This window comes from Haemorhous mexicanus, chromosome 11 (genome assembly GCF_027477595.1).
Source record: "Haemorhous mexicanus isolate bHaeMex1 chromosome 11, bHaeMex1.pri, whole genome shotgun sequence".
Taxonomy (NCBI): domain Eukaryota; kingdom Metazoa; phylum Chordata; class Aves; order Passeriformes; family Fringillidae; genus Haemorhous; species Haemorhous mexicanus.
This window is the reverse complement of record NC_082351.1, coordinates 9,869,375-9,884,148: the sequence shown is the minus strand read 5'-3', so window position 1 is coordinate 9,884,148 and position 14,774 is coordinate 9,869,375. Positions and strand designations below refer to the sequence as shown.

At 44.7% G+C, this 14,774-nt stretch overlaps 1 protein-coding gene across 1 annotated transcript in view; it reads right to left on the bottom strand.

The window, feature by feature from the left end:
* The window catches only part of DNAH1 (dynein axonemal heavy chain 1), a 67,803-nt gene that overhangs the window by 51,012 nt on the left and 2,017 nt on the right, over positions 1 to 14,774 (bottom strand). The window contains exons 2-15 of the mRNA XM_059856931.1: positions 14,036 to 14,210; positions 13,379 to 13,535; positions 12,717 to 12,849; positions 11,594 to 11,755; positions 10,820 to 11,072; positions 8,810 to 8,967; positions 7,788 to 7,999; positions 6,256 to 6,551; positions 5,107 to 5,257; positions 4,319 to 4,512; positions 3,231 to 3,456; positions 2,496 to 2,615; positions 1,637 to 1,719; positions 86 to 227 (exon numbers count right to left, since the gene is read on the bottom strand). Of these exons, the coding sequence (XP_059712914.1) occupies positions 86 to 227; positions 1,637 to 1,719; positions 2,496 to 2,615; positions 3,231 to 3,456; positions 4,319 to 4,512; positions 5,107 to 5,257; positions 6,256 to 6,551; positions 7,788 to 7,999; positions 8,810 to 8,967; positions 10,820 to 11,072; positions 11,594 to 11,755; positions 12,717 to 12,849; positions 13,379 to 13,535; positions 14,036 to 14,210 (2,462 nt within the window). The remainder of the gene's footprint in view (positions 1 to 85; positions 228 to 1,636; positions 1,720 to 2,495; positions 2,616 to 3,230; positions 3,457 to 4,318; positions 4,513 to 5,106; positions 5,258 to 6,255; positions 6,552 to 7,787; positions 8,000 to 8,809; positions 8,968 to 10,819; positions 11,073 to 11,593; positions 11,756 to 12,716; positions 12,850 to 13,378; positions 13,536 to 14,035; positions 14,211 to 14,774) is intronic.

Genomic DNA, 14,774 nt, shown 5'->3' with positions numbered 1-14,774 from the left:
TCTCATCTGACAGTTTCCCTCCTGGCTGATGACAAGAGCTTCAAGATGCCCTTCTATGGACAGTTCATTGTCAGGAGTTTAATACCTGCATTTCCTCCAGTTTCTCTTGAAATGCCTTCTGATCAGAAATCTGCGTTTTGCGAAATCTTTCCTCATCGTCTATGTGCTGGAGTCGAATGGACTCTGAGTCCATGGACATTTTCACTGGCCAGTAACTGGCAGTCCACCTGCACCCACATGATACAAAGAGACAAGCTTTTTGAGCATATGTTTGAAATGCTGAAAATCACAGAATGAGAAAGCCAAATCCCACTAAACAAGGAGGCTTTACAACAACAGAAACACATGTGGTTTCAACAAAACATTTTTTTCCAGCTTGTCTTGTTGATATGCAGTCCTTGTGACTAGGCTATTCAGCTGGAGAGAGCTGGGGAGAAGTGGAGGGCCTTTTTAAAAGGAACAAATCCACTATGCTGCTGAAAAGCTAGGAGACAGCAAAATAACAGTTGGCATCCAGAGGGAATGTCTGTCTTTGAATGTATTTGCAAGGAACTGAAAAAAATGGGGTCAGAGTCTCGGCTTATGGCTTTTCAGGGCTACTGAAAAAGCCAGTCTCCTGTTAAGCAGGGCAGTGAGGGGCCAGCGTAACCCAGATACAGGGAAGCCCTGGATTCTGCAGAGTGCCCTGGGGAGAGCGTTGTAGATCCAGGAAAGGCTGCACAAATTGGCTGCTCACGCCAAGGCAGATTTCTTGGTTCTTGCTCAGCCATAGCCCACCCATTACTGCCTCCGTTTGGACCCTCAGCCTGTGTGCAATGCCAGTACAAGGTTTGCACACTACACTCACAGGGGGTCACACCCCTCCAGCACCTGGGGATGCAGCCATCTCCTACCAGTCCTGCCTGTGGCAGGTCTGGGCAGTGGGAATACAGCCACGCCTGTTCCAAGCTGGCCTGAGGCTGAGCTGCTTTCCTGCAGCTTCTGTGGGGTTTTTGCACCTTGCATCCCATGTTTCTAGTTTCAGGAGCACTCTACAGAGACTCAGGTTGCAGACATACTGGACCAAGTACATGTCATAAGAGAAGTGCTTCCTGGGCTCAGCAAGCTTTAGAAGCCTTGTAGCTGAGTTTGTCTCTGCTACTGGGGCATAGTCAGGCCACAACTGGAATGATAAAACTAAGAGGAAGATGCTTGGAGAAGAACTGCAGTAATAACAAGGGTTCAAATTTCTTCCTAGTCTTAAGAAAACCCTGGGAGTGTTCCTATCTTGGAAGTGTTCATTTAGTTTCAGGCACAGACTAAACTATGCACTTTGAGACTTTGCAAGTATCTCAAACCACCCCCCCTCCAAAAAAAAAAACCCAAAAAAAACCCAAAAAAAACCACCCAGAGAAAAGGGCTTTACTATGTCAAACAGGTTAATAGCTACCAGTTTGCCTTGCCCCAGGCCAGAAGGCAGCATGAACTCACACTTCTTGTCTACAAACTTCATTTCAAGAGTTCAGTGCTCATATAGCCTGAGAGACACTTAAAAGTTCTGCAGGAACCCTTGATAGACACATGGCCCCTGAAGCACTGAAAATGGTAATTGCTGAAGAGTCCCACTTTGACAGTGGGAGAAATGCCTTGTGCTCACTTGTCAGTGAAATCTTCTTCGGTAAGATTGTAAAGGAAGTCTTCCATGACCTTGTAATCTTCCATGACTTCCTCAATCAGTTGCTGCACAGGGTGAGAGAAAGAGAAAAAAGTAGACACCTTCAGACCATGCTGATTCCAAGTCTCTGGTGTACACCTCATTTTCATGAGGTGCCTTTGAAGAGTGTTAGTCACACAAGCTTAAAGTGATGTGGGCTGCTTCTGTGCTGTGTGAACAGTGGGAATGGATTTACAACCCCTTGTTCTGTGAATGATCATACTATCATCACCCTTTGTTCTATGGGAATGAAAAGAAGTGTGACCTAGTGGATAAAGTGCTGGACAGAAATTGAGTGTTTTAGGTTATCCTCCAGGTTGCCTCATTGGCATGGACAAGTCAGCTTACTAATGCCTTTGTTCCCCATTTGTTCAGCTGGGAAAAGACACTTCAAATAACTTTGAAATAACTCAGTGCTAAAATGTCCTATTAGAAAAAATATTTTAACAGCAATTTCAGCACTGGGTAACAGAAAGATTTTCTTGAAAAGAGGATTCATTTTTAGAAGATAGCCATTCGGTACACAAACGCAGAATGGATCATGAATACGGTAAAATGCATACATAAGTATTTTAGGCAAGATTTTTAACTGCTATTTTGTTTTGCAAAGAGATTTAAATTTATGATATGTATATTTAAAAATACAAATCTTAGGAATTATAAAAATACAAAGCCAGGAATCTTGTGGCATTGCACACAAAGATATGCCAGTAAAAAACTGCTTCTGAGACACCACACATTGCATTGACAAATTTCCTCCTCACTTCCCCAGATCTGCTGTCCCAAGGAGAGTGTGCCCCACCTCCTGCACTGCCAGCTGCTCGGGCACTCCCTTCAGCCAGTCCCGTAGCTCAACCAGCTCCTCTATGTTCATGGGTCTCTCATGCATTTTGGTGCTGATGGCTTCATATGCCTCACAGATCTGCAGCAGGACACAGCAAACACCAAAGAGTCACCAATGGTTAATAGACAAACTGGGAATCCTGCCCCAATCCACCCACTTCCCATTCTAAAGGTGGTCTAAGGGATGAGTACACAGTACTGTTCTGGTTTTTTCTTTTCCCATCCATCTCACCCATTGCAGCTTAAACTGAATGAGACTGCCAAAAAAAGAGGAAGGGGAACTGCAGGTATGTAGTGAAAATGATGATAATAACAGATTTAGACAATCAGCCGGCAGAGGCAGTTGCCTATACTCCAGTTCTCCTCAGATGAAGCAGAAGGGCTTCTCAGTTGTCTGCTAGACAGATCTTTTCAATTCACCAACATTCTTTTGTAAAATGGCAAGGTCTTGAAGAATTTAATCTCAAGAGTTACAGTTTTCAGCCATGTAATTTATTAAATATATTTAATTCTTCATTTGTTTGGGTTTGCATATGTCCTCGATAATTTCAATTTTAAGTAATCAGCTCAGTGTGATCTTTAAAATATCCTCATTAATGTGGCCTTCTAGTCATTTCACAAAAACACAGCAACTTCAAAAGCAGGAGGACAAGACAAGACAGAGAGAGATAATACATTGAACCAGTTAACTTACTTTCTGCACCTGTGAATGGAGGGTTTTAGCCAGCATGTCCAACATGGCAGTGGCAAGGGCTTTGTGTTTATCAGACAGACTAAGCCTAATATGTTCTATCCTGACTTGAAAGGGGCCAATGATAATAGAACTAGGTAGAAGGTGGTCCAGGGTCTCCTTTTCAGACAAATATGTCTCTACTATTTTCGTCACCTCCTGAGTAGGTGGAAATTGCTCTTCATATTCTCTGTAAATTAAAACACCAACAAAAAAATGGCTGTGTAGACCTTAAGAATATTTGAGCATCCAGGCTGTTTGTGTCCACTCAAAGGATCAAGACATGAAATTAATAAAGCATACATTTACACAATAGGTGCAGAGTGGAATAAGAGTACAGATATTGTAGCTCCAGAGTAGAAAAAAGAGATGAAAGAGGAAATATGGCAAGAAGAGAGGAAGAGACAAAATGAAAGCAGTAGTGTAAACAGGGCAAGATCAGGAGGCACTAGAGAGGAGGGTAGGCACTTCAGTGTATTCTGGGGAGAGACAGGAATTTGTCAGATGTGATTTGTAAATTGATTAAGCTGGAATAAGAAAAAAGAAAAGGGATTCATTCTCACTGTTTGGAGAAAACATAAGACCTAAAGAGAAGTCCATTAAAGTAACAGAGGCTAAAGGACAGAATAGGTGGAAAGAGTTTTGGTAATGAAAACAATGAGGTTGAAACAAAAGAAAACATTACTTTCTACAGAATGCTATCAGCCTGAGCAGACACTATAGGGAGGAGGTCAGAGTCAAGTATGCTAACTGGATTCTCAAACAGGATGATTCATTTTTAGGGCCATTAATATCTCCAATTACACTGACGAGCATGACAGGAATGTGACTGCTGTCAGAGACAGGAAGAAATTCCCAGTGCCACCACCAATGTCCTCTAAAAGCATGGACTGTCACCCATGACTGAAGGCAGCCTCTGACAGGGGCCTGATCTCACATCTGAGGCACGTGGTTTCAGAACAGCCCCACACTCTCACATCAGCACATCCACACAACAGCTTCCACAAAGGCTTGTCATTGGGGTCACAGGGGTTTTGTCAGAAGCCACTTACTTTAGGAAGTACTTGATGTCATTGTTATTTATCTCTAAGAACTTCTCGTATCTCTTGCCGTAGGCTTGGAGAGGGATCCGAGTCTTTCGAATGGCAGAGCGCAGAGCCTCACGTAGCTCTTCTACTTTTGGCTCTTGCAAACCCACTGATTCCAGCATGGGGGTGCCTGGGATATCCATGTTCTCCAACACATACTGCAAGAGGAAGGGGAGAGGTCTTTCAGGATAAACAGAGCTAACTGTGCCTCCTCAGGTGAGGGGCAAAGCAACCCCTGGTGGCACCTTCAGGAACTCTTGCAGTCCACACTTCTACATTGTGTCAGGAATTGTTTGATCAGTTTTATGTGCCTTCCTCCTCAAAGAGCAAGGATCTAGGAAGACAGGGCTTTCACAGCAGCAGACAGAAGGATGCATATGCAGAAGGGACTTGCATCAAACAGAACTGGAAACAGTGCTATTTCCTTTATGAAAGAAAGACTCCTTTATGAGTCTGCTTTTACCAGCCACCAGCCACTCGGGGCAACCAGAGTGTCCATGTGTCCACAGAACCTGCAGCACCAAAGCAGAAACAACCACCAGACAAAAGAGCTACAAGGTTGGGGAGATTGAAGAAACCCTGCCAGAATGGAACTGCATTAGCTCAGTGCTGTGCTCAGAGTAATTTAACTGAATTCCCAAGTACCCACTTCTGCACCTCCCTCCCTCAGTACAAGCTCAGGGGTGTCTGTGCTGAGCTGCAATGCACTGGCACATGCACAGCTGTATTCCTGGTGATGCAGAAATGCTCACCTGCTCCAGCTGTGGGATGGTGTGGGTCGCCAGGATTCCATTGTCAAACAGAGAGATGAGAGATGTCTCAATGCTCTCCACAGAGGGGCTGAAGAGGACACCACTGCTGTCTAGCTCAATGTCTGTTACAAAGAGTGGATTCCTTTGAGACCTGTGGTGGGAAGAGATAAGAAAGAACAGGGATGCTTTTTGAGAATATGATACACAACTGTATTGCTCTGGTGCTGATACTAAAATGCCTCCTGGACAGGAAAGGAAAGCAGAGGAGAAGAGGACTGTCTCATGCAGATGAAGATATAAAACACTGCGTTCTCAATTTAACAGTAAAGACACTGAGAACTCTTTTATATCAAAGGTGAAGGAACCATCAATCATGACATATCAGGATCCCCAAAAGTCATAACCTTATCTTGAGAATTGGAGCTGCTTTACAGAAAAACTGGAGGTGTTTTTCAAATTCAGTATCTCAAATATACTCGTAAACAGCACCTTCTGGAAGTTATATTAGTATTTCTAATCTTGCATGTGACCAGCCTGGCTCAGGATTAGCTGAAGTCAGTGTCAGGACTTCCACTGACTTAAAGGCAAGAGGCCTCATGCGAGTGGCAGGGCTTTTTTTCTTTTCTTCTGGCTTTCCATTTCTAAACATTCCTTCTTTAATACCACAAAAAGCAAAAATCCTTAAATCAATATCCAATGGAATAAAATTTTAGGCAGTGTGATAACTTAAATTTGGTATTCTTTAGAGATCCCAGGCCAGATTTTAATTCTGAGGTTTCATCTAAGAATAGAATTAAGCAGTCATGCTCCTGGTATTCTTCCTGGCTAGAAAAAAATTAGCAATAACAATTTGCTCCCCCAAGAATGCTGGAGGTAGCTATCTTCAGAACAGTACATCAAAACAGCAGACCTTGGTTCTGATGGGCTGCTCCATATCACTAACTGCAGCTGGAAAGCTGTGCTAACAGAGCAGCCAGCTCTGTGTCCTTCTTCCATACTCCAGTGAACATGTCAGGTGGAGGATTAGGGAAAACTGCCCAGCTTAAAGGCCCCACACAGAGCAAAGCTTGATTGCAGAACAGCAGTTAAAAAGACAACAACACTACACTTTTCTGCTCTTCCCATCCCTTATTTTTCTTTCTTTCTTACACATAGGGACTGTTGGTGATGTCAGGTCCCCATTCCATGTCCTCTGGGCAGTTCAGGACACTCTGGCAAGCATCCAGCACAAACTGGGTGAAGCTGATGAGCGAGTTCTGGACCAGGTAGCGCATAGAGTCCTGAAGCATGAACCTGATGCGCTCCATCAGCTTACGCAGCTTGGAGCTCCGGTAGGCATCCCAGTCACTCTCCTCCAGGTTGAACCATTTGCCTGCATCTTCAAGGCTGCTCTTAATTGCAGTTGTTATGGAATCGATCCAAGTACCCTTCAGAAACTCCTGAACCTAGGGCAAAGAAAGCAGCAAGCTGAGTAATCCTCTGAGGGCTGATGGGAAAACAGTATGGCAAGGTGAGCTACTAATGGGGGCTGTTGGAGCTTTCTCTGCTGGGAAAGAAAACTGTTCTCTCAGAGCTGTGGTAGCTAAAAGTAGCTCTCAACCCCCCCCCCCCCCCCACCCCTTACACATATGACATCTGAACCTGGTCATACATCTCCTGCACTGACAAAAGACCCACAAAAACAAAGAATGGGAGTTCTCTGTTTTACTCATAGTGTTTCCTTTCCTTCCTCTTTTCTATAGAGTGGTATCCCTGGAGCTGCCTGTGTCAGGGTCCCTCACAAAAAGTTGTGTAGACAGTGTGATGAGCACGTAAAGGACAGAATGTTGTCTTCTCTTGACAAGTGAGAAGAAAGAGCAGAAGAAGCCAAGGGCAGCAGCAGTTTGCAGTATTTTAATTTATTAAAATGCCACCAAGTGTCACTTCTGCTCCACAGGCAGCTTGCTGTTTGTGTGTACTAAAAGAACCTTAGTCACTGACGGGATGACAACACTGCCTAGCTGAAACAGCACGGAACTGGGAAGGACCAGCACTTTCTCTACCACTGATTTAGTGTGCAACCCTGTGCAAGTTACTCCATGTGGCCACAGCCAGGGTGCAACATGCTGCCCTCAACCAGAGGACATGAAGATCCTCTGGTGGGAATCACCACAGAGCTGCAAATTTTTGTCCTACTCTCTCTATTGGCATTGCAAACAGAGTAATTTAATTAAGTATATAAAGAACATAGAGCGTAGAAAAGCATTATCCCCATGAGTGTTTCAGGAGGAATCAAGGATCTTGTGCCTTGTAGCTGGATGGATGGGGAAATGAAGAAAAAGAAATAAAAGGAAAAAAAATAAAAAAGAAACTTGAGTGCCAACCAGGACCCTTATTTGTGTATAAACCAGGTGGAGGAAAGAAGGGCTGCAGCCCTATAGGGGCACCTGTTTAACACATTAAGAACATGGTCAGCATTGGCTGACCCTAACCAGGGCACCATGACTCTTTCAGCCCATTCTCCCCATATCCCAGTAATTTGACAGGCACATGGAAATTTCTCCCTGCCCCAAACATGATGCCTCCTTTGACAGCTCATCAGTTTCCAGAAGATCAAACTGCAGCTGCTGCATCTGTCTAATACACACTGACAGCACTGCTGCCTGCTCAATGTGTTCACCCCTCACACCTCCTCTGCTCACCTCAGTGAAGGCCTGAGTCTGGATCTCTTCAAATTCCTCCAGAGAGACAAGTTTGGTTACAGTTGTGTTAAACAGAGACAGGACAGCTGCCTTGTTGCACTCATCTTGTACCTGTGCAAGGAGATGGATGGCTTCTGGCCTGGTCAGGAGGGAGAGGAAGTTGAATTCTCTCCGTCGTTTATGGAAAGGATAGTCTGGGATAGGAATGATCCCTAGCACCAAAACAAGAAATAATGTCATTGCCTGCAACAGCCATTTCAGCTTCTGTTTTTAGAGTACAGGTCCCTTTGGGAAGCACTTGTGAAAAGGACTCTGCTCTAATGCACAGGCCTTATCATGCAGCAGCTTCAGCAGAGGGCTGGATGAAAGAGGGAGTCTCTGCTCCACTGCAGAGACCTTTGCAGCCTCCCATTAGGGGCTGCATAAGGTGCTGTCTTGGTGCCTGACCTTCCCAAGGCTTTGGCTCATGAAGTCTCCATGTGATAGAACATTGGAACTCAAGAAACTTCCCACTGAGGCTCCAAGGCACAGCTGAGTCATCTCATCTGTGAGAGGCCACTTGTGAAGCACCTCAAGGCCTTCCTGCTTTTGGAAGATTGCAGTGCACAAAATGTGCTCCCCTCCCCCCTCCCATCTTTTAGTGGGGACGTTTTCCTCCTGTTTGGGACTCTGAAGGAGCCTGAGCCCTCTTCCACACCTGAGGCATTTCCCAGCTGGGCACAACAAAGGCAAGGCAGTCAGCCCTAGCACAGTGGTAAGCCAATCACACTGCCAAACATCTGGTGCCATTAAGGGTACACTTGCAGAATTACTGCAGCCTAGCTGATGAGTTCTAATTATACTGAGGTAACATGAGCATGGAAATATACCCTAAAAAAGAGGAGACATACTCAAAAGTCTCACATAATCTCCTGTTGCTGCCCTTTGGAGCTCTAATCATTACCATGAACCTGAGAGTTCTTACAGCAAACCACAAATCCTATCAAAGACAAGAAATCGAACTGTTTCACTGTGTCCCCTACCTTTGTCTGGTGCTTCCCTCTGCTCTTTGTCTGGAAGGGTAACAAAAGAAAACATCTCGGGTTTGGAAGAGACGACTCTGTCAAAGCTGATCATGTTCATGGTGTGTTTATAGTCTAATTTCACTTCTTTCTCCAGGCTGCTTATTTGGTCTAACACGCTGTTACAAGACACAGGAACACTGAGAACCCATGGCATTTGAGCACCTGCATGTCTGTAGCTTTACTGCAAACTCCACCCCTCCTTCCCTCCCTCCCTCCCAAATGTGCTAACCCAGAAGCCCACCTACCACTCAACAAATCAGGAGAATTGTGCAGACAATGAAGCAGCCAGCAAAGGTATCAACTGGACTTTTAATGACAGAGGCAAGCATGGAGTGAGGACTACGACTGTAGCCTTTTTAAGTGTCTTTTCAGTTCTAAGCAACATCTCCACCGGGTAGAAACATTACAGAGGGAAGGAGAAATAACCACCAACTAAAGAAAGTAGCTGGCAGTTCTGGAAAAGTTGGGCTATACAAGCTGGCCTCCCATTTGCCTCCTGTTGTCCATTTCCTCAGCCAGAACACTCACATAAGTGCTGAAACCCTGCTCCATTTGCCTTAAGAAATCATCATCCTTTACCTCGAGCAGGCAGAGTACTTTTCTTTGTCCCTGTAGTTCTGCTCACAGAGACTAATTACTCTCCTACTTTCCAGTTCAGGCCGGCAGACCATGCAGCTCCTCACACCTTCCTATTTCTGAGCAAGGCAATCAGTCACGGCTGATTCCCAGCAACACCATCAGTGGCTCATGATTCATCAGCCCAGGGACATTAAAATGCCTCCCCAATATGAACTGCATTACAAAGAGATACTCCATTATATTCAGGTGGAGATCTCCTGTTCTGTTTGCCTTCCCCTGTGCAGCTCTTCTTTTGATTTGTTTTAGCAGCTTTTAATAGGTAAAAGGGTCATCAGCAGACAACAGCCACGTCTCTGGAGACAATGGGTGGTCTGCAGATCAGTACAGCAATGACTGATCTGTTCCTCAAAAGCACAGGGGGACAGCAAGGTCAGCCATGCCATTTTTTGTCAACCTTCTTGCTGTTGAAGGCCACTTAATTGCAGTGGGGTCTGCATATGGAAACTACTTCAGCTGGCAACACTGACAGCCCACCCATCCTGTACACGTGTCCCTGGGGCTGCCATCTGCCTCCTTCTGATGCCACTCTGGGTAACTGTGTGGTGTGCTTGTGCACAGAATGGAAGTCAGGTGAGACCCATGGTCTGTGAGTTGGCTGCTCAAGATCTGCCTCCACTGCACTTGTTTTGTAGCCCTATGAAGTCCCACAATGTTTATGGATGGAAGGCTGAGCCCCCAGACAAGTACATGATGCTTTACTGTCAGGACCCAGAACATTCCTCTGGCTGCTGTGGGTGACTTGAGACCCTGGCAAGGGGCTCAGAGACCTTGGCATGGAGTCAAAAACACCTGGGCCTTCGATTTTAGTCCACGGAAAAAATTACCAACTACGAGTGAGGATTTACAAGCCACAAGAGTTTGAATAGAATAATAGATAATAGTTAATTTGTCACAGGGTGAAAAGGTAGAATTTTGGGGTTTTAGAATGGAGGTTCAAGAAGCAAGATGGAAGAATCTAGGCATGTCCTGTCCTTCTCCTTCTTCTTGTCTTCCATCTTCTGCTAAGATGGTGACACTTTTTGATTGGTTTAGAATAGAGACAGACTATCTAACATAGGTGATAGGTATTGAAAAATTATTGTAAATGAAGTACACATAGTTCTTAGCATAAAAAGTTAACACCACCCCAAGGGCAGAGGCTGTGCCACAACCCAACCTGCTGGACAAATCTCAGCAGGTCAGAGAAAGAAGTAATAAATAAGAAAAAATAAACAACCTTGAAAAGCAGAACCAACAAATCTCGACTTCTTCTTCGGTTGCGGGGCTGGGAAAAAAGAAACTTTCTAATACCTCAAAAGTCATCTCAACCACAAAACCCCAAAACTTTACCTCTTCTCGTCCTTCAGTTTGGGAGTCTGTACAGCCAAGCGCTTCACCCTCTGCAGGCTTTTCTCGTTGATGGTGTCCAGCCCCTCTGTGGGCATGCAGTCCACATACAGGTGGTACATGAGCAGCCCCTGCGTCCTCTTGCGCAGGCTGTCGGCATACGCCACGCGCTCCGCAAACACCTGGGGATCCTCGGCCAGGAACTGCAGGCACACCCGAGGCACCCAGTACTGACATGGCAACAGTGGAGCTCTTCCTGGGAAATCAAAGTACAGCTTACAAGAGGCTGCAGGGAAAACAAAACTCAGAATGGCTTGCAGTGCTGACAGCAGCTTTTTGATAGACAGGATAATTGGGCTGCTTGCGGGAGATCAAAATGAGGGACCAAAGCTGAGGACAGCAAGAGATATGGAGCATCTCTAAACATTTCAGGAGAAGGGTACTTCATTTTAATCTGTCCACATTCCCTTTCAAAATGGCATTGACCCAGAAAGCCCAACATTTTACTTTTCTTGAAGGCAAGAAGGATGGGAGAAGGAATAAAAAGAAAGGTGTCTACAAAGGGAAAACCTCAAACAGGATCAAATTAAGATGTGGAGTTCTCTTCCCTGGAGGTCTTTTCAGATAAGTTTAACAGACACATATCAAGAGAGATAACGGTGAAAGGGATTAAATGACTTCTTGGTGTCCTTCCCATGTCCAGCTAGGACAAGCATGGGTAATGAACTGGCTCTCGGACTATATGACAGGTTCCAAAAGACCTTATTTGAAACACACCTTCTGGAGTTATTCCTCCATTGAGGATGGGTCTACCTTCTTCGTCACGCACCAGACCTTTCTCATCTGTTTTATGGACCAAGTAGAGGTCTGTCTCCTTGTCATAATCCAGAACACCGACATCAATCCACTTGTAGATCAACTCCTGGCTTTTGGGGTCCTCTGAGAGAGCCAAGGATTAAAACAGGGTTAGTCCATTCTCCTGGAGGCTACAGCAAATGGACTTTCCTGATCTAAGTGGTGATGCCACAGTCAAATCCATTTGCTTGTTTGAATCTCAGTCAAGTCTCACAGGGCTTCTGCTGTGACCAATTAAATAATGAATTTAGGTCTTACAGCTTAGAATTTTCAACGTTTTTCACACACCAGACAGACAGGTATTTATATTCATAACAATATGGACACAGGTCAGGACAGCATTATCTGTCCATTCAACCTGAGGAGTGATCAGGTGTGGAATTCCCCAAGACAGCTGCAGGCAGAACTCAGCCATCTTGTGCTGGCTGCCCAAGGATACACAGAGCTTATGTTTTATGCTTCAGTTTTGCAGACAGTCAAGTCTCTGGAGGCTGCTCCAGAGCTGCAGATGCTGGTTCCCATGCTTTAAAGCTACTGCAGATGTGTTAATGTGAGCTGCACCCACAGCTGGACATCAGTACAACTGTACCTAGTAATGCCTTCCCATTGAGAAGGCTACAAATGATTGGAAAACAATGTCCACAAAACTTAATCTGGCCCAGCTTTACTACTTGTATGTTCACTGTAGTCTGAACTCATCTTCTGCTCCTGCAGTTGCAGAGAAATTCAGGCAGAACATACTGTGCCCTAGGAGTTAGAACACCCTAACTCCACGAAGATAGCTACGCACCAATAAAGAGAAATTTTGTCTGTGCTGACAGAAAGTCAAAAGGCAAAGGCAACTTTTACCAAAGTGGAAACGGTCCAGGGCAGGACTTGCAGTCAGTGAGATCTCTGGTCTCTGGCTCTGACTGCCTGAGCCTGGCCAAAATGAGATACGGCTTTTCAGAGCTACACTCATTAGAATCTACACGTTCCCTTCTGCTGAAAGGGCCTGTAACTGTTAGTGTTGCCCTGCTTGAGCAGGAACTGATTCAAGTTTTACCATGTCCAAGTACATCATCTGTAGGTAAAAGTGCTTTTCCAGGCACTGGCTTTCTATCAGAAGATCCTGGCTCCAGCCCTAGTGACATCCACTCTTCTGGAGTTCGACAGTCAAATTCATCATTGTCAAATACCTAAAAAGCAAGGACATGAGGGAAATTAAAATTTACTCCAGAAACAAGAAAACACCCAATAAAAAATTTCATGAGAGGAAAACATTAACATGCACTTCCTAAATGGGCTACAAAATATGGAAATCAGTCCAGGTGCAAAAGCTGCGCTGATATTTGGCTGACAATTTTCTCCCAAACAGCAGTATTTGTACCTCCAGTCGTTTCCTAGGGAAAACAAACCAACACCTGGAGAGGTTTCCTGCAACAATACTGCTGACTACTGCATTCAGAAGGAAACATGAGACACCTTTCCTTTTGGACACACAAAGGCCAGTGAGGAGCACTCTCAAGGACTATTAGTTTTGATAGAAGTCGTGGGCATCCTGCAGAGGATGCTCAGCATCTTGCAGAGACCGTTCAGTGCCCGAGCCAGCTCAAAAGCTTTTCCTTGTTTTGTCGCTTGTTGTGTCAATACTGGCTAAGTGTCCTCAGAAACCTCCTGTGGTATAAGCAATGAGACAGATCACAAGTACCAAACGTGCTCTCTTACCTGTAATGGGAGGTAGATGGGAAACACAGAATCTTTTGTCTCCTCAATAGGTGGCATATTTTCAGGGTCATAGTGCCTTGGCATCAGCTGATTGGAGTCTATCCCCTTGCTGGCCAGGAGCTCAGCAATGTCAAAGGCGAGATACTGCCGTCTCCTCCTGGATTACATCAGAAGAGGAAATAGCCACTTAATGTGCCTATAGGCATTCCCATGCCTGCAACTACACTTTCTCACTGTGCACCCCTATCAGTAAAAACATTTTTAGTACACATTGCATACACGTCTATTTCTTCCTTTATAGGACAAAATAATTCAGTGGAAGTGACCCAGAAAGATCAGTTACTCCAATCTATAAATTATATACTGTACTATGGTACTAATACATTATAGAGCATACACAAAACCAGAAATTAAAAAAAGAATGACAAAAAGATGACATAAACACTATTAAAAAACAATGTTTTCTTCCCAAATCCCAGTGAATTATCTTCTGCACCCTCTGCAATTCATGCACACCCCACTTTGGAGACTACTGTCTTACAGGATAAGGTTTTCTTAAGGATTTTTGACATGTTATGTCTTGAAAGCAAAAGTCAACCCCCTAATCTGCTGTGTCCATTCCACAGTGACGCCTCTAGCCACCTTCTGGTTACTTACCTCTCTACTTCAACCTTCCGAGGGTTTTGCCCTGGAACACGTTTGAAAGGAATCTGCACTTTGGGCTTAAATGATTGTTCAGGGAAATCTGACTCAGTGAGGATCTCAGTGGATGGTCCAACCGTTTGCTTCTCCACGAGACCTTTAAAGTTCGCAGGCGTCTTGAATTTTGTGACTAAAAAACAAAGAGAAACACATCTGAAACCACCAGGCATCACTTTGCTTTACATTCACACACAAAGGAGGACTCTGCTGTCTACTGGGTTGTCTGCAGAAGTCACTTCACTAGATTTGTAAGAGAAATCAAGCAGACATCAAATTAGAAACAGAAATAAAGACTTTTTTTTTCCTGCTACAATATGTGATTATGGTTTTCCAGTATCAAAATAATGGCATAGAAGAAAACTCCACTGAGAATTACTGTCATGTAGATTTTTGGGAGCTAAGGCACTGACCTGGCTCTAAGGAGCTCTGTTTTGTTCCCAGCTTTGCTACAGACTCTCCACATGACAGTGGGCAATTCCTGTCTCTAATGCACAGCTTCCATCACCCTCAGAAAGGGATGGGATCCCCCTGCCTCTCTGGGGGGCCCTGAGACCAAGAGTCAGTTATAGCTGAGAGGAGATTGGTCAAGGTGGTGATAAAGGGTTTATGAATATTACAGGGGAAAAGAAGCTGCACAGGTCATCTTTGTCTCCTGAAGTGCCTATTCACACCTTGGGACAAACCTCTCTCTTCT